Raw genomic sequence first — 25,515 nt, 5'->3', positions numbered from 1 at the left:
TTTTGCCACAGGCCCCACCTGCACCTTTTTGGGTGGCTGGCAACCTTCAAATCACAAGCTTGCCCTACTATTAAAGTACCTAGAAACCGGATCTGTTTTACAGATATTTTTCCTTGTTGGAATGCTTGCTCAGCCTCAGTGCCCCAATGCCACTGAGTCCCCCTTTTTATTAATCTGTATAATAGTCCAAATATTTGAGCTAGGTGGGGTATAAAGGGTCTCCAGTAATTTAATAAGCCTATAGAGGCTTGCAGTTCCTTCACAATACAGGGAGTTGTAGACATTTGTACTTTATCTAAGAATGCAGCCGGAACGACCTTTGTCTTACCCACCAAACCACCCATAGAAATTTTACAGACTGTCCAGGCCCTAGACCTTGGCATCATTGATGGCCCATTCTCAGTTTGTTAGAAGGCACTGTAATGGCAGGGCCACCCTTTCTAGAGATATAATACTATCAGAAGTAAGCATAGTATCATCAATATTGTGAAACACAGCAACATTTGTTGGCTTTTCCCATCCTGCTAGATCAGCTGCCAATTCTGTGACAGGTGGTGGGGTAATGTACGTACCCTTGTAACAAAACCTGGGAAGTCCACTGACGCACAAATTGATCTTGGCTATTTTCAGCTAGTGGGATATTGAAAAAGGCATTATCTAAGTCTAATACAAAATGGAACTCTCCTAAATGCACTGATAAGTTATCCAGATGAACATTGCGATATTTGGCACTGCTATGTAAATAGATGGAACAACCTTATTCAATTCTCAATAATAGACTGTCATTCTCCAATTACCATCAGATTTTTTCACCAGCCTCAAGGAAACATGAATTCTGTTTGTTAAATTATGATGTTTGTTTTTCTTAAAGGGAAAAAAACAATCAAGAATGAGCAACAGGACTTGAATTCAGAGCAAGCAATCATCCAGTATATTCAAGTATACGGAATTACTTCTTGGGGCAGCCGGCCCTTGGGGTAGGGAGACCTAAACTTATATTTGGGGAACATTTTCTCTAAGAGACAGTCATGAAAAGATGAAAGGCAGTAGGTTCTTTCCAACTGGCCAGGACGGTGAAGAGTGGAAGGAGTTGATTGTCCAGAGGAGTCAGCAGCAGCGTGGCTGTACTCACAGAGAATGAGAGCCAGTGGCCTACAGGAAGCTGGCAGCGGCATGGCCAGATATGAAATTCATGGAGGGCAGCAGTCCAACAAAATGAGCAGCAGCACAGGAAGTGACCTACAGACTTCCAAGCAGCAGTGGTCAGCCACAAGGACTTGGAGGTCAGCAGGCAGCAGAGCAGATGGAATCCAGCGCTGCAGTCTTTGGTTCTGAGTAAATGTAGAGCACTCCCCTCCTTCTAGGGGTTCCACCTCTCAACAGGAAAATGATGTTACCCAGAGCCACAGTTGATGAGACATAGCAGCCATTTGATTACACAGATGAGGCTTTAATTTTAGTATTTAGGGAGGCAGATACTAGGAAAAAACTGATTTCCTTCTCAAGAAATTGGGGCACAGATCATTAAGATTTAAATATTACTGTAAATGTAACATCATTTTGATCACTGAAAACTGAAGCCCAGGACATGAATTTTCAAGTCTAAATTACTGGTAGAATTATTATAATTTTAGTTAAGAGGCTCAACATACCTCATGGCATGAGTTGGTGTCTGAGTAAGGAGGAATTTTGTTTTCCCTTCTTTCTCTTTGTTTTCAATACACTCATACATATACATGTCCACAGATTAAACAAGTGATATATGCTTATCTCTATGGGAATGTAAGAATCAATTTCAACACTGAAATGTAAGAAAACATTAGACAAGAAACATTCAAAATTGGAACAGTGTGCTTCTAGAGAATTTTATGTTCAAATGATGACAAGATAGAAAACGTGCAAGATTTTTAAAATAAATCCCTTCACATATATTTTCATCTTTTTAAATTTGGCATTGTCTTCAGTTCTTTGGAGTAGAAGGTAATTACTTTGATTTACATTTGAGAGAAAGAGAAACTTGTATTTTGGTTGCCAGAGGATGACATAGTTAAATTTTAGATTATTTCTTTATTTGTTGTTTAATCTGCTTGTGGTTGCCACTTCTATGCACCTCTATTTATATACAATAGTAAATAGGATATGATAATATACACGGCACTTGTCTTTGAGTGATATCATGTTTGAATAGCTCTGTTTTGTTTATTACCATGACCCCAAAAGTGGCCCAGATTCTTTGGGAGCTGTTAAGAAAAGAGAGTAACTACCATAAATTATGTGGCCAAAGCAGTGGGGATCTGAGGAAAGAGAGAGAGGAGATGTTTTGGAAATCAAAATTATTCTACAGGCACAGAAGCAAGAGTCTCTGAAATCATGGTATCAGAGAAGAGAACATAAGGACAAAAATAAGCACATTCCCCAGACTAAAGACCTGCATACCATGGAGAAAGCCACATGGACCTCGACGAAAGCAGCATTTTGTCTGTTCCTTTGAGTCCTGTCCAAAGCCCCTGTGGTAGCTTATAGGAGGTGACTCTCAGAAGCATCACACCAAAAGCCCCAAACAGTGCTTTACTACTGCTCGCCTAAGTGAAAATACACTTTATCTCTTTAGCCTCATCTTCTACTCTTCACCTAATCCTCAAATCCTGCCCAGGGGATTCTCTACTAAAACCGTCCTGTGCATTCCTACATCCATCTATTTGTTCAGAACTTCTCACTGGCCTAAAAAGCCTACCTCCTCTAATCTAAATTCCACACATTTTCAAGGCTTTGTTGATATATCACTCTGGGTAAAACCCTTCTCTACTACCCAGCCTGAAAAGATTCCTTTCTCCCCTGAACTCCTAAAAAATTTTGTATTAGCAATCTTGTGAAAGGGCTTTTTTTTCAGTATCTTGAATTATTATTTAAATACAGTTGGATCTAATGCCCTAGTGTTTGTTAACATGTCTTAATAAACTTGTCCCATAAAATATAGCTTCGGCCTTCAATATGCATGTTCCTTGGAGTCAGAAACATTTAGCCTTCTGACACATTGAGAATAAACCAGATAATCCATCTACTTTCTGTCCGAGAAAATGTTAATAAACCCAGATAATCCATTCAAGCATCAATCTCAACTCCTCATTTATTTTAGATAGACAAAGATCAAGCAGATTTTTAAAAGATCCCCCAAAGGTGAATTTTCAAAACCTCTTCTGATCTTTGCTATTCATTTGAAAATTACCTCCACACTTGGCCTTACTTCACCCCACAAAGTCCTGCACATCCAGACCAAGTTTTCCCAAATTCCCCTAGCTCTTAACTGGGCAGATTTTCCACTGCAGAGGGGATGTTTGACAATGTCTGGAAACACTTTTGTCTTTCTTTTCACAACTGGGGAGGGGGCAGAGCACTTCAGGGATCTAGTGGGTAGGGGCTAGGGATACTTCTGAACAACCAACAATGCAAAGGATAACTCCCACAACAAAGAATTATCCAGGACAAAATATCAATAGTGCCAAGATTGAGAATACCTGCCCTAACTGAAAGGAATCTCCCTTAAAGCACTTTATCTCTCACTCCCTAAGTGTAATCGTTACTCTAACTCATAATTTGGTGGGCAGGGGTGATGCCTTAATCACCTTTGGTTTCCCCTGACCTCAGTAACTAGCACCAAGCTTTATGCCTCAGCTGTTTCCAAATACTGCCATCAGAACCCAGGATAGGAAGAGCAGAAACTCATATAATAATAATACCTAACACTCATTAAGTGCTTGCTATCTCCCAGATACCCCCTGTGCTTTACAAGGATTATCCCAATTAATCTTCCAAAACCCTGTACACTAAGCACTGTTATTCTACAGATTGGAAAACTGAGACATAAAGAGTTTAAGTAACCCTGTCCAAAGCTAATACATTATAATCCAAGATTCACAACACATAACATTCTGACTCCAATGCCCATCTTCTTAACCAATGAACTATACCACATGAACTCTACAAATGTTTGAACCATAGTCTTAAGTATAGACCCCAGAATCTGATCTAACAAGGTTAGAAAAGTGCAAGTTCAGACAGAGGTAAACAAATAGTGGAACTGGAAAGCAGGTTATTTTCCCAGTGTATTAACCAAAAGATAAGCATCAAAAAATAAAACTTACTTCTAATAAGCTACACCTATCATATGCCTTCCATGTGCCAGAAATTATGTTAACCTCTGCATACATAAAGATGACCTTGACCCCAATGGACTCAGGGTATATTAGGAAAGTGAGAGAGAAGACTCAGAAATTATAACCCAGTGAGGTTAATATCTTAATAGACCTGTGAAAAACATGAGACAGGGAACTGAGAAGAAATAGAAAAGGGCACCTACCTCGGCCTGAGGAGCCAACACTGCAACTGGCTGTAAATAGAGCACAACATACAGGCTATGCTGGCAAAGGAGAAAAGAGAGACATGCCTATGGGTGCAGACACTCTTCATGAAACCACAATTAATTCATCTGACTAACTAGAAAGTTGAGAATAAAGCAGTAGAAAGAGATAAACTTTCAAAGGAGGAAAGAGTAGGAGGATGACACATGTTTGTGAAACCAACTGTAATCCTCAAGGCAATAAGATGTCGCTAGAGGGATTTTAAGCAAAAGATTGACATGGTCAGACATGGCCTTTTGAAAGGAGCACCTGGGCAGCAGAGTGGAATACATTTTCAAAAGGGACAAGTTTAAAGGGAGGCAAACCAGTTAGGCATTTATTGTAGCAATCCAGGCAAGAAATAAGTGCCTGAACAAAGACAGTGGCAATGGAGGTAGAGAAGAAGTGCCCTGCCAATAAACAGATACTCCTTACCTGAGTTATTTCCTAAAATTTACAACCCAATACACCTCACCATCAAAACAAAAGTACTTAAGCATCCTCATAAATATTTTGCTCTTCAGCCAAACATTCAGCACTTCTGTGATTGTCCTTGGACTTCGTGACATAAAGTTTATACCTTACTCTAAAAATCCCAGCCAAACCAGCCTTTCATGAAAGGTGTTAAAGAATTTAACAGCGGGTAAAATTTAAGGTTTTTTAAAAAAGTAATGAGAAACCCTAAATTCTCCACATACATCTAATCTAGGGTAGACCTTCAATAACATTGGTTGAACAAATGATTGATTTAAGAATTTCTTCCTGGAAGGTCTCAATAATGTTCAACCTAAACCCTTCATATTGTAATTAGAGTTCATTTGGTCTTATTTTGTACTATTTCTTCATATTCTAGAAGTCACACATACAATTTATTTTTAACCCCAAATTAAGAATTCTCACTTCTAATAGCTTAAGCCTTTAAAAAAAGTTTAATTTATTTCAAAGCTTAATGAGGCTAAATGTGTTCTGATATATCTGACTGAAATAAGTTGCTAAAACACAGGAACTTACTTAAACTGGATATGACTGCATAGCATTCTTTCTGTCTCCAAGCCTCAAATAGATAAAAGAACCTGTTAAAATCATTGCCTTCCTTCCCAGGTCTTAGTACACCTGTCATTTCTTTAGGGAGGTCCTTTGCTTTGCAACCCTCTGGGCAAAGTTAGGTACCTCTTGCTGACCCTGTACTTTCCCTACCCAAACACTACTCGGCCTTAGGAAAATGTTTAATTACAATCTTTCTTTCCCTACTTCCCCAGGAAACTCTTTGAGGGCACACTCAGTGGCCTTTTTCACATCCACATTCCAGGCCCAGTACAGTGCATGGCACATAGGAAGTGCTCAATAATATTTTTTCAATATGTGATTTAATCTGCTCATTTCTCCAGCCAGGTTATTCATAAGATGTTTGAAGTGGAAAAATTAATAGGAATAGTTGCCACTGGGGAATGAGCTGTGTTCCAAGATGGGAAAAAGACTTACTCTTTCTCTTCACAGACTTTCCATTGCTAGATTTTGATATTGTTTGCAAGTTGTTGTGCTTCTTTTAAATAATATGAAGCCTTTTTAAATTAAAAATAAAAAAGATTTTTAATTCAATAACAAATAGGCTTCTTCTATTGAAAAGACCTCTGAGAGATGTTGCAGCCCAAGGGGCTTTTGCAGCAGAAGGATTAAAAAAAAACACTGGACATGTTCTGAGACATGAGCTTTTATTCAGGGCTTACCTATGGTGGGAAGTTGGTCACGTTGCCCTGAATCCAGGAGCTGCTCTGAATGGCGGCAGGTTCAGAGCTCAACGTGAAGATACGCGGCAAAAGCAGGGGGTGCCAGGGAGTGGTATATAAGGGTTAGGGCAAAGACATTCAAATGGGTATGAGAGCATAAGAGGGGGAGCGGGGGTCTTGTGATGTAGGGAGGGATTGATTGTAGTCAACAGGAAGAGAAGAAGATTATAGATTATCTTGTAGAAACTCCTAAAGGAGTTTCAGGGAGAAGGTAGTTTCAGGCGGGAGGTTAACTATGGATTACATTTAGTGTTGTTGGAGGCCTGATTTTACAAGGTCAAACCTTAACTGACCTAGGTCACACAAGCTGCTGTGTGCACAGTGTTCAAGGCACTTAGGGAAGGCCCTGGGCACAGGGCTCCCACAAATAATAAATAGGCTTCTTCTATTGAACAGACCTCTGAAAGAGGAAACATAGTTGGACAATACTCGTTAATTCAGAAGTACTAAAATCCTCTTTATTTCCTAACTATAATTAGACATAATTGTTTAAAATAATTTCTTTCTTGAAGATATTTTGGTTTTAAAACTATCACAGCAATCATTTCAGTTCTCCAGCATTTTTGAAGTAGGCATTCATTCTGCATTCCTGAATAGAATGGGGGTAGGAGAGCATTACCTTGAATTGCTTTGCCTCAATAAAAATCCTTCCTGACACACCTTAGCTATAATAGGACTTCTCCAACCCCATCAACATAGCATCAGGGAACATTTCTCTCAACCCAACTAAAGTAATTTAACATCTTATCAAAATCTGATCATTGATTGAGGCTTTATTTACAACTCTCTTTTTCTAACAAAATATAAAATCATAATTATGTTACTTTACATGTGGCCTATTATACCCTTTATTAAGACACCATTCTGAAAGAGTAGCAGTTTGGGCTGCAAGTAACAAAAGACCTATTAAAATTCCTTAATTAATAGACACATTTTATTATTTCACATAACAAGAAACTGGAGACAGAGTGCTTTCAAAGCTAGAAAGTTTTGTGATTCATTCCATAGTTCCCCTCTGCTACCCCCAGCATGGTGGCTTCCTCCCTCACAATCTCAAGGCACTCCAGACAGCCTAACTTCAGTCAGCAGCACCCCAAGTCCAGAAGAGAACAGTTCTCTTCCTTGGGTCTCTTTTCTTGAGAGAAAGAACAACTTTCTTAGAGTATCCTAGCAGGCTCTCCCCACTCATGCCTAGTCCTAAAGGGAATGGAACTGCCAGGATGACCTTTTACTAATCAGCATGACCCTTGGATCCTTCTGCCTGAGCATACCTGCTTGGTATCTGGAAAATTTCAGGGTTCTGATTGCAAGGAAGATGGGAGACCACGGGAATTTGGTAGGCAACCAAATTATCTTCTTTTGTATTCCAGTTTATTCCACATCCCATGCCAGACCTTATTAGAATTTTATCTCCCAATGTCTACCTGCAAATGCTTGAAATTTCACATTTTTTTTTCACTCTAGCTATTGCCATTCCTAATTGGCCACTCCACAAATATGTGCAAAGATGGAAGAGGACAAAAACATACAGCCTTGATCTTTCTCACAAATCATATGTAATCCACATTCTCTTGGTTTTGATTTAAATGTTAATAGTTTTTTCTAATAGACAAAGACTATGTGACTAATTATAACATTCCATTTTCAATTCGATAGCACCACCTGCAGAGTAATTACGACTTCTTACAATTCAAAACACCAAGCAAGCATAACATTTACTTTGAAGAGTGGGAGAAAGAACTGTTACATTTTGTTATATTATGTTTTCTCTAGCTCTGCCTTTGCCCATTGTATTGCTGCTCTCAGTAAGTATATTTTTCAGAAAATTGCAATGTCTAGAGCTTCAATATTTCAATTTTATTCACAAATCTAAAGGCTTAGCTTAAAATGCAAAACAGAATCTAAAGATATTTAAATATTTCACTACTTATCCTTTTATATTCGTGACTTCCTTTAAAAGTAAACAGAATTATTTATACCTTTGGAGAAATATCAGACAAAACCTGAGTAATATAGAAAACAAGTGCCTACTAGGAAGAAGGAAATTTTTCTTTGTTCCTAATTAGTGCAATTTCACTATGTAGCTCCATCTGGGCTCTATAAATGGTTAACCCTCTTAGTTAAAGGAAATATTTATTGGTTGTTCTGTATGGTACCTTAAAAATGGTTCCCTACACCTTTAACTGTTAATTAGCTCAAGTATTTGGTTCAGAAACCACAACCCTGTTTAGTGTGACCTCACTGGTATGGCATCTGGGCAATTATCTTTGAGATAATGAGCCTTTTCATCCATAACAGAACAACAACCTCTCACTCAGATTGCAAAAGATCAGAGCCAATCTGCTACACAACAGGGTGCCTGCCATCCCCTTTGTATCATACCTTATTTTCAAACTAACCTTTCACATTCTGAATTAATTAAAGTGTTTTCAGATTAAAAATTAATGAATTCACTTTAGCATCATTTTGGGAGATAATAGGCACAAAATATCAACCAAACAATGTTTTGGATCCTAATACCACTGCCTAAAGGGGAAGGAAATCTATGCCACTTACAGAATTTTCTGACAAATGCTGTACACTAGCCAGTGGACTTCACTGTGTACATGGCAAATAGCCACTCTACTCAACTATAACAAATAATAATCATGAGGTCTGAGAAATTGGGGGGTGGAGTGAAATCAACCCATATATTTGCTTAAAGCACAAATTTCAATTTGGGATACTCATGAAAATAAAGCCTCAGAAAAGATTTAATGGTGCACTGTGGTAAGTGTTCAGTTGGCATTTTAATTTGCTCTGATTTCAGGCAAAAATTAACCTGGAAGCCCCTAGTTTTCTACCCAGTTGTAATGCATAGGTTCCTAAGTTTTATTGTGAACCCCTACTCTTTGTTTTTGGCCTTACAACTTCACCCCATCTTCCAATCTGTCAGTGAGTCTTCTCAAACAGTTCTAGATGAATATGGAGCCCCTTCTTCTAAGGGACAAGCACTTCTTCTCAAGTATCTGCTAGAACCCCACTTCTTTTTAGGGCTCTCTTTGGTAGGAAGCTTTATATGGAAAGATTCCATCTTGGTATAGTAAAATTCATACCGTAATCTTGAAATGATTGAACAATCAGTCTTATTCTCTTACCCTTTTATGCTTGACTTAATAAGACAGGAGTTATGCCAAGAAAAGTATACTAACCATGCTGTCACTATTCCCTTTATCTTAGTCAACTTTCTTTTGAGAGGAACAGAAATCCACTCAAATTAGCTCAAACACAAAGGAGAAATTTTTTAAGAGGACTTAGTATACCTAACCACGTGAAGAACTAGATCCAAGACCTGAGAGTAATCATGAAGCAGAGCATCTCTCTCATGCTCATTCTTTCTCTCCATTCTTCTTTTTCTGCACACTAGTTTTCTTTAAGAGCAAATCTGACTGGACCACTTTCGTCTCCTGTGCACTATTGATCTACGATCCTTTTGCAAAGGAAAGAGAGTAACAACATAATATGACTCTATGATTGTTGTGTTGATCCCTGTGGGCAAAGGAAGGTAGGAATTAGTTCTCTGAGAATGGAGTTCTAGGTCTAGGCAATCAAAACAAGATATTTCACCTGCATACCATATCACACTGCCCATCAATGGAGTGAATCTGAACTCTTCCAAAACACTGACATGCATCCCTAGGAGATTCAGCATAAATTAATAAAATGCAGAAGTCCAGCCTGCAGCAAATGATCACATATTTGGCCTCAAGTAATACATCTTCATACCACTGATTTCCTCAATAATTAGCCTTAAATCTCCTAAGGAGAGAATTTGGAAGGAGGAAATGGAGAGAATATTTTCTCTTCCACATTGAAATAGGTATATTGCTATTAGTCTTCTAGATGCAAGTGGGGAATTAGGAATTAAATTCAGCTGGAATAATGATAATGCATCTTAAAAATCACACCTAGAAATCTGGCTTATTAAGTCTCATATAATTCCTTTGCCCTTTTAAGAAAACTTGTTCTGTCATCAGCTAATCTAATAAAAGGCTTTTGCTCACATTAGAAGTTATTTATATGCTTAGTTTCAAATTTCAAAATATGTGGCAGTAAAGTACACATGTAATGTAAAATAACTAGAAAATGTTAATAGTTGATTAACCATTAAATTTAAGAAGAGAACTGTGGAAGATAGATTCCATTTTAATGAAGTAAACTTAGAGACTTCACTCAGTTTATTTCTTCTTTTCTAACAACAAATTCTTGCTCTCAGCTACTACGTTTAAAGACTACTGAGTAGAATTTGCAGTGGCTATAACTTGGTATTTGTCGGAAATAAAGCGGTACCTGTAAGGGAATAAACGCTCTCTCAGTTCTGGAGGAGAAAAGAATTTATTTACGATCTTGCAAGATAGGGCGTCCAGCCAAACATGTGGAAGGCTGGCGCGCCAGAGGAAGAGAATGGCGATCTTTAAATCTCCTACTCCTAATTCGCAAGTCCCTCCCCTGTTTCCCCATTGACTGGGTACTACAGAGGTTACAGCCTATCCGAGAACACTAACTAATTCATCTTTTGAGATTTTAATTTGAACAGCCAATCCCAGAGAGCCAACTAGCTCGTTATTGAGATTTTGAACTGATCACCCTATCCCCCCCAAATTTTTATTTTTTTTGCTGTGAGTTCCCGCCTCTGATATTACCTCATATCTCTTTACATTCCAGTAACTATGGTTACTTTTCCATATAAGGAGCAGGCAGATTCTCTCTTCTCTTTGTCTGGGGCTTGTTTAAACTGGTTTTGCCTCCATTTCCCTTATTCCATGCTGTCTCTGTGTGAAAACGAAACTTATTCCTTTCTTACAGTATTTTAAGGCCTTTTCCTTTGAGGACGTCAAAGTATAGGAATTAAATACTTAATTCACATACATCAAGTCAGGCAGTTAAGGAAAAATACACACTGAAGTATCAGGAAATTCAAGGTCTGGGGTTAAAAGTTGTGTACAAGTGAGTCAAGGAACTGGACTATGTCTGTTTTATACATGATAGAAGGCTTTTTCTAGAGGTAATTTTAGTTTTACAGGGTCAGATTGAATCAACGCAATATTAAGTCACATTAACATTCATTCTGCAATATTTCTACAGTGAGAAATATTGCCCAATTGTCCTGCCCCACCTTCTAATCTCTCCAATCCTCTTCTATAAACCTCCATGTGAATCTTATGCTTTGAAAACCACTTCACTAGTGAATAGCTCCAATGTGCAGACCCTATGGCTGGCTATGGGTGAAAATCATAGTGTGTAGACCTATCAATTTCCATTTATTGATAATTCAAAAATCAATTCCTATGATTCATGCATAATCAATACTGTACCTAGATTCCCTGGCTTAAGTACAGTGATAACTAGGAGTTTGTAAATGATTGTTTACTAATTAGCAGACACTGAGATTATGTTAGTATGCTGAATAAGCCATAAATATCACCTTCCAGTTCCTTCTACCACTAATTGAGAAACCTCAGCATGACCACAGCCTGCTCCCTTATGCTGATATCTCTTGACTCTTCCCACTTCTGTCTCCTCACTGTCACCACCTTAGTCCAAGCCACCACCATTTCCCACCAGAACTACTACAGTGGCCTCATCACTGTTCTCCTCCCTTTCTATGCTTCTCTCTTTTTTAAATTCATCCTCTGAACAGCAAGCAGAGTGAGTTAAATCAAAACAAAATCATATTTATGGTTTGGGCTTGATATACTTGCAGAGGTAACCCCCTTATTTCACATACTTCAATGACTACCCATTATACTTAAGACAAAATCCAGTCATTAAAATGGCTCACAGCCAAGTGTTGCTCTTACCTGCCTCACCACTCATTTCTCTTTCCATTCTTCCTCTGCTTTCTGTACTCCAGTCATACTGGAATTCTTTTAGTTCTCAAAATTTCCATTCTCTTCCCTACCTTGGGGTCCTTGCACATGCTATTTACTCTGCTTAGAACATACTTACTACACCCTAATTCTTCAGATGTCTGTGAAAATGTTACTTCTCAGATAACCATGCACCTGCCCCACCACCCCAGACTCTCAGACCATGTTAGGATCTCTAACTTTACAATCTTCTTCTCTGCAAAATTTATCCAAATTAAAATTAAATATTTAGTTGTGTAATTAATTGTTCCATATTTTTTAGAATGTAAACTCCTAGTGGACAGGGACTGTGTCTGTCACTGGTGCTCAATATAGCACAGTGCACATATATACAATCAATAAAACTGTGCTAGATGAACATCTCTCCATATTTTAATCAATGTGACTCCACTATTTTGACTGTAACTGATTAATAAGTTCCCCTTACTGTGCTCTAAATAAAGCACTTTACATAGAACAAGTATTACAGAGTACAGTGTGGGGTTCACATCATGAGCTTTATATCCCAACTTCTTGTGTTCAAATCTTGACCCCTTCAGTTCTATTAACTGGGTTAGTTTAGACAAATTACTTAATCTCTTTGCCCCTCAATTTCTTCATCTGTAAAATGGTTAGAGATGAATATATGAGCTAATATATATAAAGTATTTAGAGCAGTGTCAAACATATAGGAAATGTTCATACTCTAATTGATATCAACCCCATAATACAGTGGGAGAATTGAAGTTCAGAGCAGATAATTAATTTGCGTAAAATCACATAGCTGGGCGGAGCAGAATCAGAATTTGAACCCAGGCAGTCTGATTACCAGATCAGTAAACTCAGCTATTGCACTATATTTTCTAATCTGAAAGCAGCACTCTACCTGCCTATTAGATAACTTTGCACCAAAACTCTGCCGAGTGGGGCACTCTATACTAAGTGACAGCTGGCTGAGTCTTCTTCCTAGGACATGGAGTGAAAGACACACAGGGATGAGAGCAGATAGTAAGGAAAAGAGAAGCCAAAAGGTGCAGAGAGAAAGCAGTATGCTTAAATCATGAAGCAGAAAAACTAGCAGTAGGCAGAAGACATAAGAGAAACAAAAGGAAAGTAGACCAAAGTTAGTTAACAATGGAAGGTTCAACTTGTAGCAAAGCAGTGAGAACATGGAAACCTCCAGCAAGTAAATCTGGATTCTGGAATTATGGTATATCCTTACCAACCTGCTAATCCCTGGAATATGATTCAGTCTCTCCGGAGATGTGGATATTATTTCTGATTTCCTTACTTCCCCGAATACCTTTAAAAAATAATCAATAACTAAGAACGATGCATACCTCTGTGCCAGGAAGTGCCCCACATAGAGAAAGGTCCCTCGTTAGATATATGCCACCTAAATTACCCTCACTATACACACATAATTAATGCACTGGCATTTCACTCAGACACACCATATAGGCTGGCTGATCAGACAGGCTGCAGTGACATTTTATTATCCTTATTGAACCAGCAAATCTTTGCCAGGAAGAGATCTCTGCATTTCATTGGCAGGTATAAGAAGTATAATACCACTATTATAAGAATGGCAACCCTGACTGCACCATCTCATATTTAATAATTGCTATGTAATCTTTAAGAATGTAAATATTTGAAAAAGATTAAAATAAAAATATCTCCAGCTCTGGAATTGCCTCTATTTTTCAGAAAAAAAAATATTTTAATCTTTTGGATATTCTTTAGGCAATCACTACCTAGGATTTTCTTTAATTGATGTGTTCATTCTTACAAAGAAGATTATTTTTGGATTGTGTATTTTTTTAACTAATCAAATAAGTAGCTAATTTACATTACTTTCCACCTGCAGGCATTTCATTACCACTTTGCAAAGGTGAGAAAATAAGTCATTAATATGCATAAATGCTTTCCTTAAGCCATTTAGAAGAATATATACAACAAAAACTCTTTCCAGATTTCCACCATTGCAAGGCTGAAAAATTATGTTGAAATTCAGCTATTTAACCTTCATAAATGAAGCAGCCTGAAAGCTAACATTAAATGTTTGATTAAATTTACTTGCACAGGTAGCTCACCAAGAAGGCATTTAACCTAAAAGTCAATGATATCAGATCTATTCCGCAGTGTATGTGCTTCCAATTGCTTTCTACAGCACTGCACAAACTAATATTAAGTTCTCATTTTAGTAATATTCTTGGGCAGGAGGGAGATATTATCCTCAATTATACCTGTATAACATCTTTATCAACTTCAGATACCTTCCACTTCAAGAGTAGTGGGTCAGGAAAGTAGAGGCCAGACCCAATTCACAGCAGATAACTTCTAAAATCAGACTCAAAGAGAAAACTTTTACAGCAAAGCATTAATGCATGTGTATCTTTTTTTAATTGTTTCTAGGGCAACTAGGCCTTGTTTTTCCCCTTGATATTTGGAACTTGTTCAGTACCTGTAGGATGTTAGGTTTTTTTTGTTTTATTTTCTTTTGTTTCTAAAAGGAGTAAGTGAGTAAAAAGTACTAGAAGAAATCTTTGGACAATTTATCATAATTGCAGAAGGGGAAGATCTTTTTCACTATGACTAAAAAAACACCTCATAAGTCATAAAAGAAAACAATGGATAAACATAACTGCATACACATCAAACATTCTGCATGGCAAAACTCACCAAGTAAAGTCAAAACACATCACAAACTAGAGGAGAAACACACCCTTGTCATGAAATGTGTATCAATGTGTGATATATAAAGACCATCTACATATCAGTTTCAGAAGTCCATGAACACATTAGAAAAAATAGCAATGAATATAAGCAGATAGTTTAAATAAATATAGCTCTTGTATGAAATAATGCCCAAGTTCACTCACAATAAGAGAAATAAAATGGAACCAAGGTACAGTATTCATTTATCAGACTGGCAAAGATCCAAAGGTTTATTTTGATAATATAGATGATGCTGTAGGGCAACAGACATGCTCATACACTGCTGATGGTATGTCACTTGAAAGCATGTATGGAAGAACGTATGTATATACACCAAAAATATATATGTGCATACCTAGAATTGGTGATGTTCCCCCAAGAATCTTTGAACAACTGGGAAAAACTGGCAGATCCATTTTATTCAAAAGCTTAAGAAAACAGTTAAAGAGTTGCAGTAACTGTGTGGGTATGGAATCAAGAAAATTCAACTTTAAAAACTATAGGAGTAGTACTTTCTGGTCCTTCCCCTGATTCTGCCCCAGCTCAGTCTGGAGCCAGCCTGCACTCCATTGTGGGTCTCTGGTTCTATTCAGGAAGGAGCAGAATAACCCCTCTGGGGTGGATGTTTGTCCCTGCTAATCTGCTGAGTAGCAGGCAGATAGACTGGACTGATATCTTGTCTCGGGCTCTCCCTCCCAGAACTTGCCCTGTAGGCAGAAGCAGCAAGCAGTTAAAGCAGCACAAGAAGCAAATAAATAAAGCAACCTGGGGCAATTGATATTTGCATTGTCATAAAATAGCACTCTCCAGAAGGGGAGAAAGTCTATTTCATAGGAGGAAAAGGAGGCATTTGAATTCCTGTAAATGGGGAAATTCCTAAAGCCACCATCAAGCATAAGCTCAGGACAAGAAGCAGGCTCCACATAGGCTCATGTAAGATAGCAAGGACCCTGCACTTCACATTTACCTTGGTCTGATTGTATATAGAGAGAAGGGCTAAACTCTGAAGCAGAGCACCAGCCAATGCAGAGCCAATTTGCAAACGACTGTGAAACACATGTGTTTTGCATTGATTTGTTTGTTTTTGTTAACTCCAGACACTCAAGAAAATCTCTGTCATATCACTAACAGGAAACAAACTTAAGGAACAGACAGCTCAGGTACTGGGGCCCACAGTTAACATTTTAAAATATTAAAATGTACAGTGTGTAAGAAAAGATTACAAGAAAAAGAAAGAAACAGGAAAGAATGTCCCATCCAAAGGAAAAAGACAAAAATCCCCAAAAGTTCAAAAAAGAAAAGCAGACTTTTGAAATATAGGCAAAGACTAAAATGATTCTCAATATACCCAAGGTGATAAAGGAAAACACTGAGAAATAACTAAAAAATATCAGGAAGACAATGAATGAGCAATATGAGAATCTCAATAAAGAGACAGAAATTTCAAAAAGGAGCCAAACAGAAATCCTGGTGTTAAAGACAACAAGAACAAAAATGAAAACTCCCCTAGAGACTTTCAACAGCAGATTGGAGCTGGCAGAAAAAAGAATCAATGAACTCAAAAACAAGACAATTGAAATGATTTGGCCTGAGGAGTAGAAAGAAAAAGGAATGAAAAAAAAGTGAATATATCCTAAGAGACCTGTGGTACACACAACAAAGTATACCACTATAAGCATAAGAAATTCCCAGAAGGAGAAGAAAGGGAGAAAGGGTCAGATGGAACATTCAAAGAAATAATGGCAGAAAACTTCCTAAATTTAATGAAAGATATGAATATGGACATTCAAGAAGTTCAATGAAGACCCTAAAGGATAAACTAGAAAGGAACCATGCCCAGATACACAGCAATCAAACTGTCAAATACTGAGGACAAGGAGAGTGTTCTGAAAGCTGTAAAAGAAAAGCAGTATGTTAGGTACAAGGGACTCCCAATAAAATTATGTATGGATTTCTTATCAGAAACAATGGAGGCAAGAAAGCAGTGGGACAAAATACTAAATGTGCTAAAGGAAAACAATTGCCAACTAAAAATTTTATATCTGGTAATTACATCTTTCAAAATTGAGGGAGAGATTGAGACATTCCTAGATTAACAAAAGCAGTGGTAGTTCATCACCACTAGATCAGCCCTACAAGCAATACTAAAGGGAGTTCTTCACACCAAAAGAAAAGGACACTATATAGTGGATCAAAGTGGCATAAAGAAATAAAGACTTCTGGTAAAAGTAACCATGTAGATACTTAAAAATGCCTGTACTATTGCATTGTATTTTTTGGTATGAAACTCCACTTTTTATTGCTTACATACTCTAAAATGAAAATGCATGAAAAGTAATAACATAGATTTTGGATATACAATATATGAAGGTATAACTTATATCAAGTACAGCAAAAAGGTAGGGGGAAGAAATGTATAGGAACAGTGTATGTGTACACTATTGAAGTTAAGATATAATATCAAAAGTAATTGTTATAGATTTAGATTTAGGATGTTAACTTTAAGCCCCACAACAACCACGAAGAAAATATATGCAAAGTATATGCAGAAAAAAAGAAAGGGGACACAAAATGGTACAGTACAAAAAAATATACATGAAAATAAGTATAAATTGGAAGAATTGAGGGGCAAAAGCTAAGACTTACAAAGACTAAATAGCAAAGTGGCAGAAGAAAGTCCTGCATTATAATTAGTTATATTAAATGCAAGTAGAATAAACTCTTCAGTTGAAGGACAGAGAATGGCAAAAAGACTTTTAAAACAGCATGACTCTACTATATGTTGTTTACCAGAGACCTTAAATTCAAAGACACAAGTAGTTTGAAAGTGAAAGGACTGAAAAAATACACCATGCAAAGGTAACCAAAAGAGAACTGGGCTAGCTATACTAATATCAGATAAAATAGACTTTAAGTGAAAAACTAGTACAAGGGACAAAGAAGGTCACTACATACTAGCATATGGGGTCAATTCAACATGAAGACATAACAATTATAAATGTATATGCATCTAAGGACAAAGCCCCAAAACACATGAAGCAAATATTGACAGATTTGAAGGAAGAAAATGACAGTTCTACATTAATAGTAGAATACTATTAATATATCACTTTCAATAATGGGTACATCTAAAAAAATGATCGATAAGGAAACAGGAGTGTGATGGTTGGGTTCATGTGTCAACTTGGCTAGGTGACCCAGCTGTCTGGTCAAGCGGGCACTGGCCTGACGATTGCTGTGAGGATATTTGAGGCTGGTTAATAAACCAACAGGCTGGTTTGTTGGATCATCAGTCAATTGACTGCAGCTGACTGGTGACTCATCAAGGGGCGTGCCTTCCACAATGAGAGAATGCATTGGCTGGATTTGGTCCAGGTGATCAGTTGAAGGCTTATAAGCAGGACGGTTAGAGAACCTTCACTTCTTCTTTGGCTGCCCAGCGAAGCATTTCCTGAGGAGCTCGTTGAAGTTGCCGGTTCGTTTCCTGAGGAGTTCGTCGAAGTTGTCGGTTCGTTTCCCGAGGAGTTGATCGGACATCTTCCTTGGAGTTGACAGTTTGTTGACGGCTCTGCAGAATTTGGACTCGTGCATACTCACAGTTGCATGAGTCACTTTTACAATTTGATAATCAGAGACATCTCTCATTGATTCTGTTTCCCAAGAGAACCCTAACTAATACAACTTGGTACCGAGAGTGGTTCTTGAGAAACAGAATCTTAAAATGGGCTTTTACAATTTGTTTTCTACTCTGATTAGATTCAGAGGCACTAATGACTCTATTTCCAATAATGAAGAGGGCACTGACAGTCCATGGCATGAGTTGGCAAAGGAAATATGCAAAATAGCACCATTTGAGTCTCCTAACTGTACTCTAGTACGAAGCAAGGCTCTGGGTGACAGTGTTTTCAACACTTTCACGCAGTTTTGCAGTATTAAGAGGTATAATTATGTTGGCTGGCTGCTCTTAGATACTTTGGATACAGTTGTAAGAGAAAGGGATGAGCTAAAGACTTCAAATTCAAAACTTGAATGCCGTATGACAGATGTAAAAGTTTCCATGTGTGCCCTGAAAGAAAATCTTATTTCCTGTGCCTGCAGACTGGAAGTTTCTGAAAATCAGATGCAGTCTCTCATTGTGCGAGTAGCACATTTACAATGTAAACTAAAATCTCAAACTCTCAGGGTGTCTGCTATTAGAGTAAAGGCATTGATTGTAAAAGAATGAGATCCGGAAACTTGGGATGGGGACACATGGATTGATAATAATGACAGTGAGGACATTGGAACTCTGGATTCTGCTGGGTCATTGTTAGATTTACCTGTAGAGGGCTGTCCTGGGGACACAGCTTCTCTACCTCCAGTCTGCCCTAAGGAGCCTGCCACCCAACCCCCACCTAAGGATATTAACCCTTCAGTGCCTGCTAATCCTGTAATCACCTCCCCTGAGGAAGCAGCCCTCACTCCTTTGTCTGGAGAGATTAATCCTGTTTTAAGAGATGAAAATGCAACAGAATGTCCTGAGGTGAATGGCTTGAGAGATAATTCTAACTCTTTTCATGACCCACCCACACCACCAGTTTTTGCTTCAAGACCTATAACTAGGCTCAAGTCCCAACAAGCCCCAAAAGGTGAGGTGCAAAGTGTGACCCATGTGGAGGTACGCTATACTCCAAAAGAACTGTATGAGTTTTCCAACTTACAGACAGAAACCAGGGGAATATGTGTGGGAATGGATATTAAGAGTGTGGGATAATGGTGGAAGGAATATAAGGTTGGATCAGGCTGAATTTACTGATATGGGCCCACTAAGCAGAGATTCTGCATTCAGTGTTGTAGCTCGAGGGGTTAGAAACAGTGTTAACAGTTTGTTTGGGTGGCTGGCTGAAACATGGATCAAAAGGTGGCCGGCATTACCAGAGGTTGAAATGCCAGAACTGCCCTGGTACAATGTGGAGGAGGAGATTCAAAGGCTTAGAGAGATTGGAATGTTAGAGTGGATTTATCATGGAAGACCTGCTCACACAGCCCTGGAATGTCCAGAGGACACACCTTTTACCAGGACTGTAAGGAATAAATTTGTGAGACTAGCTCCATCATCCCTGAAGAGCTCTGTAGTCGCCCTTCTCTGTAGGTCAGATATTACTGTAGGAACTGCTGTCACTGAGCTGGAATACTTAAACACAATGGGGAAAATCGGGTCCCAAGTCAGCAGAAGCCAAGTGGCTGCTGTTAATCGCCACAGACAAGGTGGGCATGGCTACCATAATGGAAAACAGGCTCAAAGCAGCAATCAAAATAATATGACTCGCAGAGACTTCTGGCGTTGGCTAGAGTACCAAGTAGTAAAATAGATGGGCAATCGACTAAATTCTTGTTTGAACTATATAAGCAGAAGAATTCTAGGTCACGTGAACAAAAGTCTCTCTTGAATTACAAAAACAGAGAGTCATGGCCCCTTAATCAATTCCCAGACTTGAGACAGTTTACAGATCCAGAGCCCCTTGAATGAAGAGAAGGCCGGGTATCCTTGGGGAAGGACCCTGTTACACTGCCAAAAATTTATACTGTTAATCTTCCTCCCAGCCTTCCCCAGGGGGACCTATGGCCTTTTACCAGGGTGACTGTGCATTGGGGAAAAGGAAATGATCAGATATTTCATGGATTATTAGACACTGGGTCAGAAGTGACATTAATTCCCGGAGACCCAAAACGTCACTCTGGTCCACCAGTCAGAGTTGGGGCTTATGGAGGTCAGGTGATTGATGGAGTTTTAGCTCAGGTCCATCTCACAGTGGGTCCAGTGGGTCCCCGGACCCATTCTGTGGTTATTTCCCCAGTGCCGGAATGCATAATAGGAATAGACATACTCAGCAACTGGCAGAATCCTCACATTGGTTCCCTGACTCTTGGAGTGAGGGCTATTATGGTGGGAAAGGCCAAGTGAAAGCCACTAGAACTGCCCCTGCCTAGCAAAATAGTGAACCAGAAGCAATACCGGATTCCTGGAGGGATTGCAGAGATTAATGCCACTCTTAAGGACTTGAAGGATGCAGGGGTGGTGATTTCCACCACATCCCCATTCAACTCTCCTATTTGGCCTGTGCAGAAAACAGATGGGTCTTGGAGGATTACTGTGGATTATCGTAAGCTTAACCAGTTGGTGACTCCAATTGCAGCTGCTGTTCCAGATGTGGTATCATTGCTTGAGCAAATCAACACATCCCCTGGTACCTGGCATGCAGCTATTGATCTGGCAAATGCTTTTTTCTCAATTGCTGTCAGCAAGGACCACCAGAAACAGTTTGCATTCAGCTAGCAAGGCCAGCAGTTTACATTCACTGTGCTACCTCAGGGTTATATCAACTCTCCAGCCCTATGTCATAATATTGTCCGCAGGGATCTTGATCGTTTCTCCCTCCCAAAAGACATCACACTGGTCCATTATATTGATGATATCATGTTGATTGGACCTAGTGAGCAAGAAGTAGCAACTACTCTAGATTTGTTGGTGAGGTATTTGCAGCAGGGATCTTGATCGTTTCTCCCTCCCACAAGACATCACACTGGTCCATTATATTGATGATATCATGTTGATTGGACCTAGTGAGCAAGAAGTAGCAACTACTCTAGATTTGTTGGTGAGGTATTTGCATGGCAGAGGATGGGAGATAAATCCAACAAAAATACAGGGGCCTTCCACCTCAGTAAAATTTCTAGGTGTCCAGTGGTGTGGGGCCTGTTGAGATATTCCTTCTAAGGTGAAGGATAAGCTGTTGCATCTGGCCCCTCCTACAACCAAAAAAGAGGCACAATGCTTAGTTGACCTCTTTGGGTTTTGGAGACAATATATTCCTCATTTAGGTGTGCTACTCCGGCCCATTTACCGAGTGACTAGAAAAGCTTCTAGTTTTGAGTGGGGACCGGAGCAAGATGAGGCTCTGCAACAGGTCCAGGCTGCTGTGCAAGCTGCTCTGCCGCTTGGACCATATGATCCAGCTGACCCAATGGTGCTGGAAGTGTCAGTGGCAAATAGAGATGCTGTTTGGAGCCTTTGGCAGGCTCCTATAGGAGAATCACAATGCAGGCCCTTAGGATTTTGGAGTAAAGCTTTACCATCCTCTACACATAACTACTCTCCATTTGAGAAACAACTGTTGGCCTGCTACTGGGCCTTAGTAGAGACAGAACGCTTAACCATGGGCCACCAAGTTACCAAGAGACCCGAGTTACCTATCATGAGTTGGGTGTTGTCTGACCCACCAAGCCATAAAGTTGGGCGTGCACAGCAGCACTCCATCATAAAATGGAAATGGTATATATGAGCTAGAGCTCGAGCAGGTCCTGAAGGTACAAGTAAGTTACATGAGGAAGTGGCCCAAATGCCCATGGCCCCCACTCCTTCCACCTTACCTTCTCTTTCCCAGCCCACAGCTATGGCATCTTGGGGAGTTCCTTACAGTCAGTTGACTGAGGAAGAGAAGACTCGGGCCTGGTTTACAGATGGTTCTGCATGATATGCAGGCACCACCCGAAAGTGGACAGCTGCAGCACTGCAGCCCCTTTCTGGGGTGTCCCTGAAGGACAGTGGTGAGGGGAGATCCTCCCAGTGGGCAGAACTTCGAGCAGTGCACCTGGTTGTTCACTTTGCTTGGAAGGAGAACTGGCCAGAGGTGCGTCTGTATATTGATTCCTGGGCTGTTGCTAATGGTTTGGCTGGATGGTCAGGGACTTGGAAGGAACATGATTGGAAAATTGGTGACAAAGAAGTCTGGGGAAGGGGTATGTGGATAGACCTTTCTGAGTGGGCAAACAACATGAAGATATTTGTGTCCCATGTGAATGCTCATCAGAGGGTGACTTCAGCAGAAGAAGGTTTTAATAACCAAGTGGATAAAATGACCCGTTTGGTGGATACCAATCAGCCTCTTTCCCCAGCAACTCCTGTCATTGCCCAATGGGCTCATGAACAAAATGGTGATGGTGGTAGGGATGGAGGTTATGCATGGGCTCAGCAACATGGACTTCCACTCACCAAGGCTGACCTGGCCACAGCCACTGCTGAGTGTCCAATCTGCCAACAGCAGAGACCCACACTCAGTCCCCGATATGGCACCATTCCTCGGGGTGATCAGCCTGCTACCTGGTGGCAGGTTGATTACATCAGACCACTTCCATCATGGAAAGGGCAGCGATTTGTTCTTGCTGGAATAGACACATACTCCGGATATGGGTTTGCCTTCCCTGTACAACATGCTTCTGCCAAAACTACGACCCGTGGACTTACAGAATGCCTCATCCACCGTCATGGTATTCCACACAGCCTTGCTTCCGACCAAGAAACCCACTTCACAGCAAATGAAGTGAGGGGATGGGCACATGCTCATGGAATTCTGTGGTCTTACCATGTTCCCCATCATCCAGAGGCAGCTGGGTTGATAGAACGGTGGAATGGCCTATTGAAGACTCAATTACAGTGCCAACTAGGTGGCAATACCTTGCAGGGCTGGGGCAGTGTTCTCCAGGAGGCTGTGTATGCTCTGAATCAGCGTCCACTCTATGGTGCTGTTTCTCCCATAGCCAGGATTCATGGGTCCAGGAATCAAGGGGTGGAAACAGGAGTGGCACCACTCACTATCACTCCTAGTGATCCACTAGGGAAATTTTTGCTTCCTGTCCCTGCAAGATTAAGCTCTGCTGGTCTACAGGTCTTGGTTCCAAAAGGAGGAGTGCTTCCACCAGGAAACACAACAATAATCCCATTGAACTGGAAGTTAAGGCTGCCACCTGGCCACTTTGGGCTTCTTATGCCTCTGAATCAACAGGCAAGTAAGGGGATTACTCTACTGGCTGGGGTGATTGATCCTGACTATCAAGGGGAAATAGCACTGCAACTACACAATGGAAGTAAAGAAGAGTTTTCCTGGAATACAGGAGATCCCCTAGGGCGTCTCTTAGTACTACCATGCCCAGTGATACAAGTCAATGGAAAACTGCAACAACCCAATCCAGGCAGGACTACCAATAGCCAAGAAACTTCAGGAATGAAGGTTTGGGTCACCCCACCAGGCAAAGAACCACGGCCAGCTGAAGTGCTTGCTGAGGGTAAAGGGAACATGGAATGGGTAGTGGAAGAAGGTCGTGATAAATATGAACTATGGCCACATGACCAGTTACAGAAATGAGGACTATGATGACATGAATATTTCCTCCTCGTTTTGTTATGATTATGTTTGTATTTGTCTGTAAAGCAAATATCTTTGCTTTCTTCTCTGTCTTATCCCCTTATCATATGGCATAAGCTATAACGTTCATTTTGAAGGTATGGTTTTAGGTGATGTGTACAACTGCCAAGTTGACGAGGGGTGAACTGTGATGGTTGGGTTCATGTGTCAACTTGGCTAGGTGACCCAGCTGTCTGGTCAAGCAGGCACTGGCCTGACAATTGCTGTGAGGATATTTGAGGCTGGCTGATAAACCAATGGGCTGGTTTGTTGGATCATCAGTCAATTGACTGCAGCTGACTGATGACTCATCAAGGGGCGTGCCTTCCAAAATGAGAGAATGCAATTGGCTGGATTTGGTCCGGGTGATCAGTTGAAGGCTTATAAGTGGGACGGTTAGAGAACCTTCACTTCTTCTTCGGCTGTTCAGTGAAGCATTTCCTGGGGAGCTCGTTGAAGTTGCCGGTTCGTTTCCTGAGGAGTTCGTCGAAGTTGTCGGTTCGTTTCCCGAGGAGTTCATCAGACATCTTCCTTGGAGTTGACAGTTTGTTGACGGCTCTGCAGAATTTGGACTTGTGCATACCCACAGTTGAGTGAGTCACTTTTACAATTTGATAATCAGAGACATCTCTCATTGATTCTGTTTCCCAAGAGAACCCTACTAACTAATACAAGGAGACAGGAACTAGACCTAACTAACATATATAGAACACTTAACCCAACAGCAGCAGAATACACATTTTCTGAGTGTACATGGATCAGATCACAAAACAAGACTCAATAAATTCAAAAATAGTAGAATCATATAATGTGTTTTCTCTGACCACAGTTAAATAAAGCTACAAATCAATACAGAGGAAGAACTAGAAAATTAACAAATATGTGGAAATTGAGCAACACACTCTGAAACAAGCAATGAGGCAAAGAAGAAATCATAAGGGAAATTAGGAAATATCTTGAGACAAATGAATATTAAAGAAAACATGGCAAAACTTAAGGAGTGCAATAAGGCAGTACTGAGAGGGAAAATAAGTGCCTCCATTAGAATGAGAGAAAGATCTCAAACCAGAGACCTAAACTCAAAACTGGAGGATATATGAAAAGAAGAGCAAACTACACCCCAAGTGAGCAGAAGGAAGCAAATAATGAATACTAGAGTGAAGATAAATGATATAGAGAATGTGCTGGTTTGAAGCTGTTATGTACCCCCAGAAAATGCCATGTTCTTCTAATCCATCCCTGTGGGGGCAGACCTGTTGTGGGTGGGACCTTTTGGTTAGGTTGTTTCAATTGGGATGTGACCTACTCAATTCAAGGTGGGTCTTAATCCTTTACTGGAGCCCTTTATGAGAGGATAAAAGGCAGAAACACAGAACAAGAGTAGAGAGATGAAAAATGCCTAGAGAAGCAAGAAGGACCCACAGGAGCTGAAAAAGAGAGCCACTGAAGCCGGAATCCAGGACAGAGGACCAGCAGACGTCTCCATGTGCCTTCCCATGTGACA

General features: G+C 39.9%; 1 protein-coding gene across 1 annotated transcript in view; it reads left to right on the top strand.

Moving 5' to 3' along the window:
* Positions 1-1,137: 1,137 nt before the first annotated feature.
* Positions 1,138-25,515, top strand: part of ADRM1 (adhesion regulating molecule 1) — a 57,766-nt gene continuing 33,388 nt past the window's right edge. Inside the window, 1 exon segment of the mRNA XM_037831494.1 lies at positions 1,138-1,283. Within this exon segment, the coding sequence (XP_037687422.1) occupies positions 1,138-1,283 (146 nt within the window).

The sequence above is a fragment of the Choloepus didactylus genome, chromosome 3, assembly GCF_015220235.1.
Source record: "Choloepus didactylus isolate mChoDid1 chromosome 3, mChoDid1.pri, whole genome shotgun sequence".
NCBI lineage: Eukaryota > Metazoa > Chordata > Mammalia > Pilosa > Megalonychidae > Choloepus > Choloepus didactylus.
The sequence above is the reverse complement of the archived record's forward strand: the minus strand, read 5'-3'. Positions and strand labels throughout refer to the sequence as shown.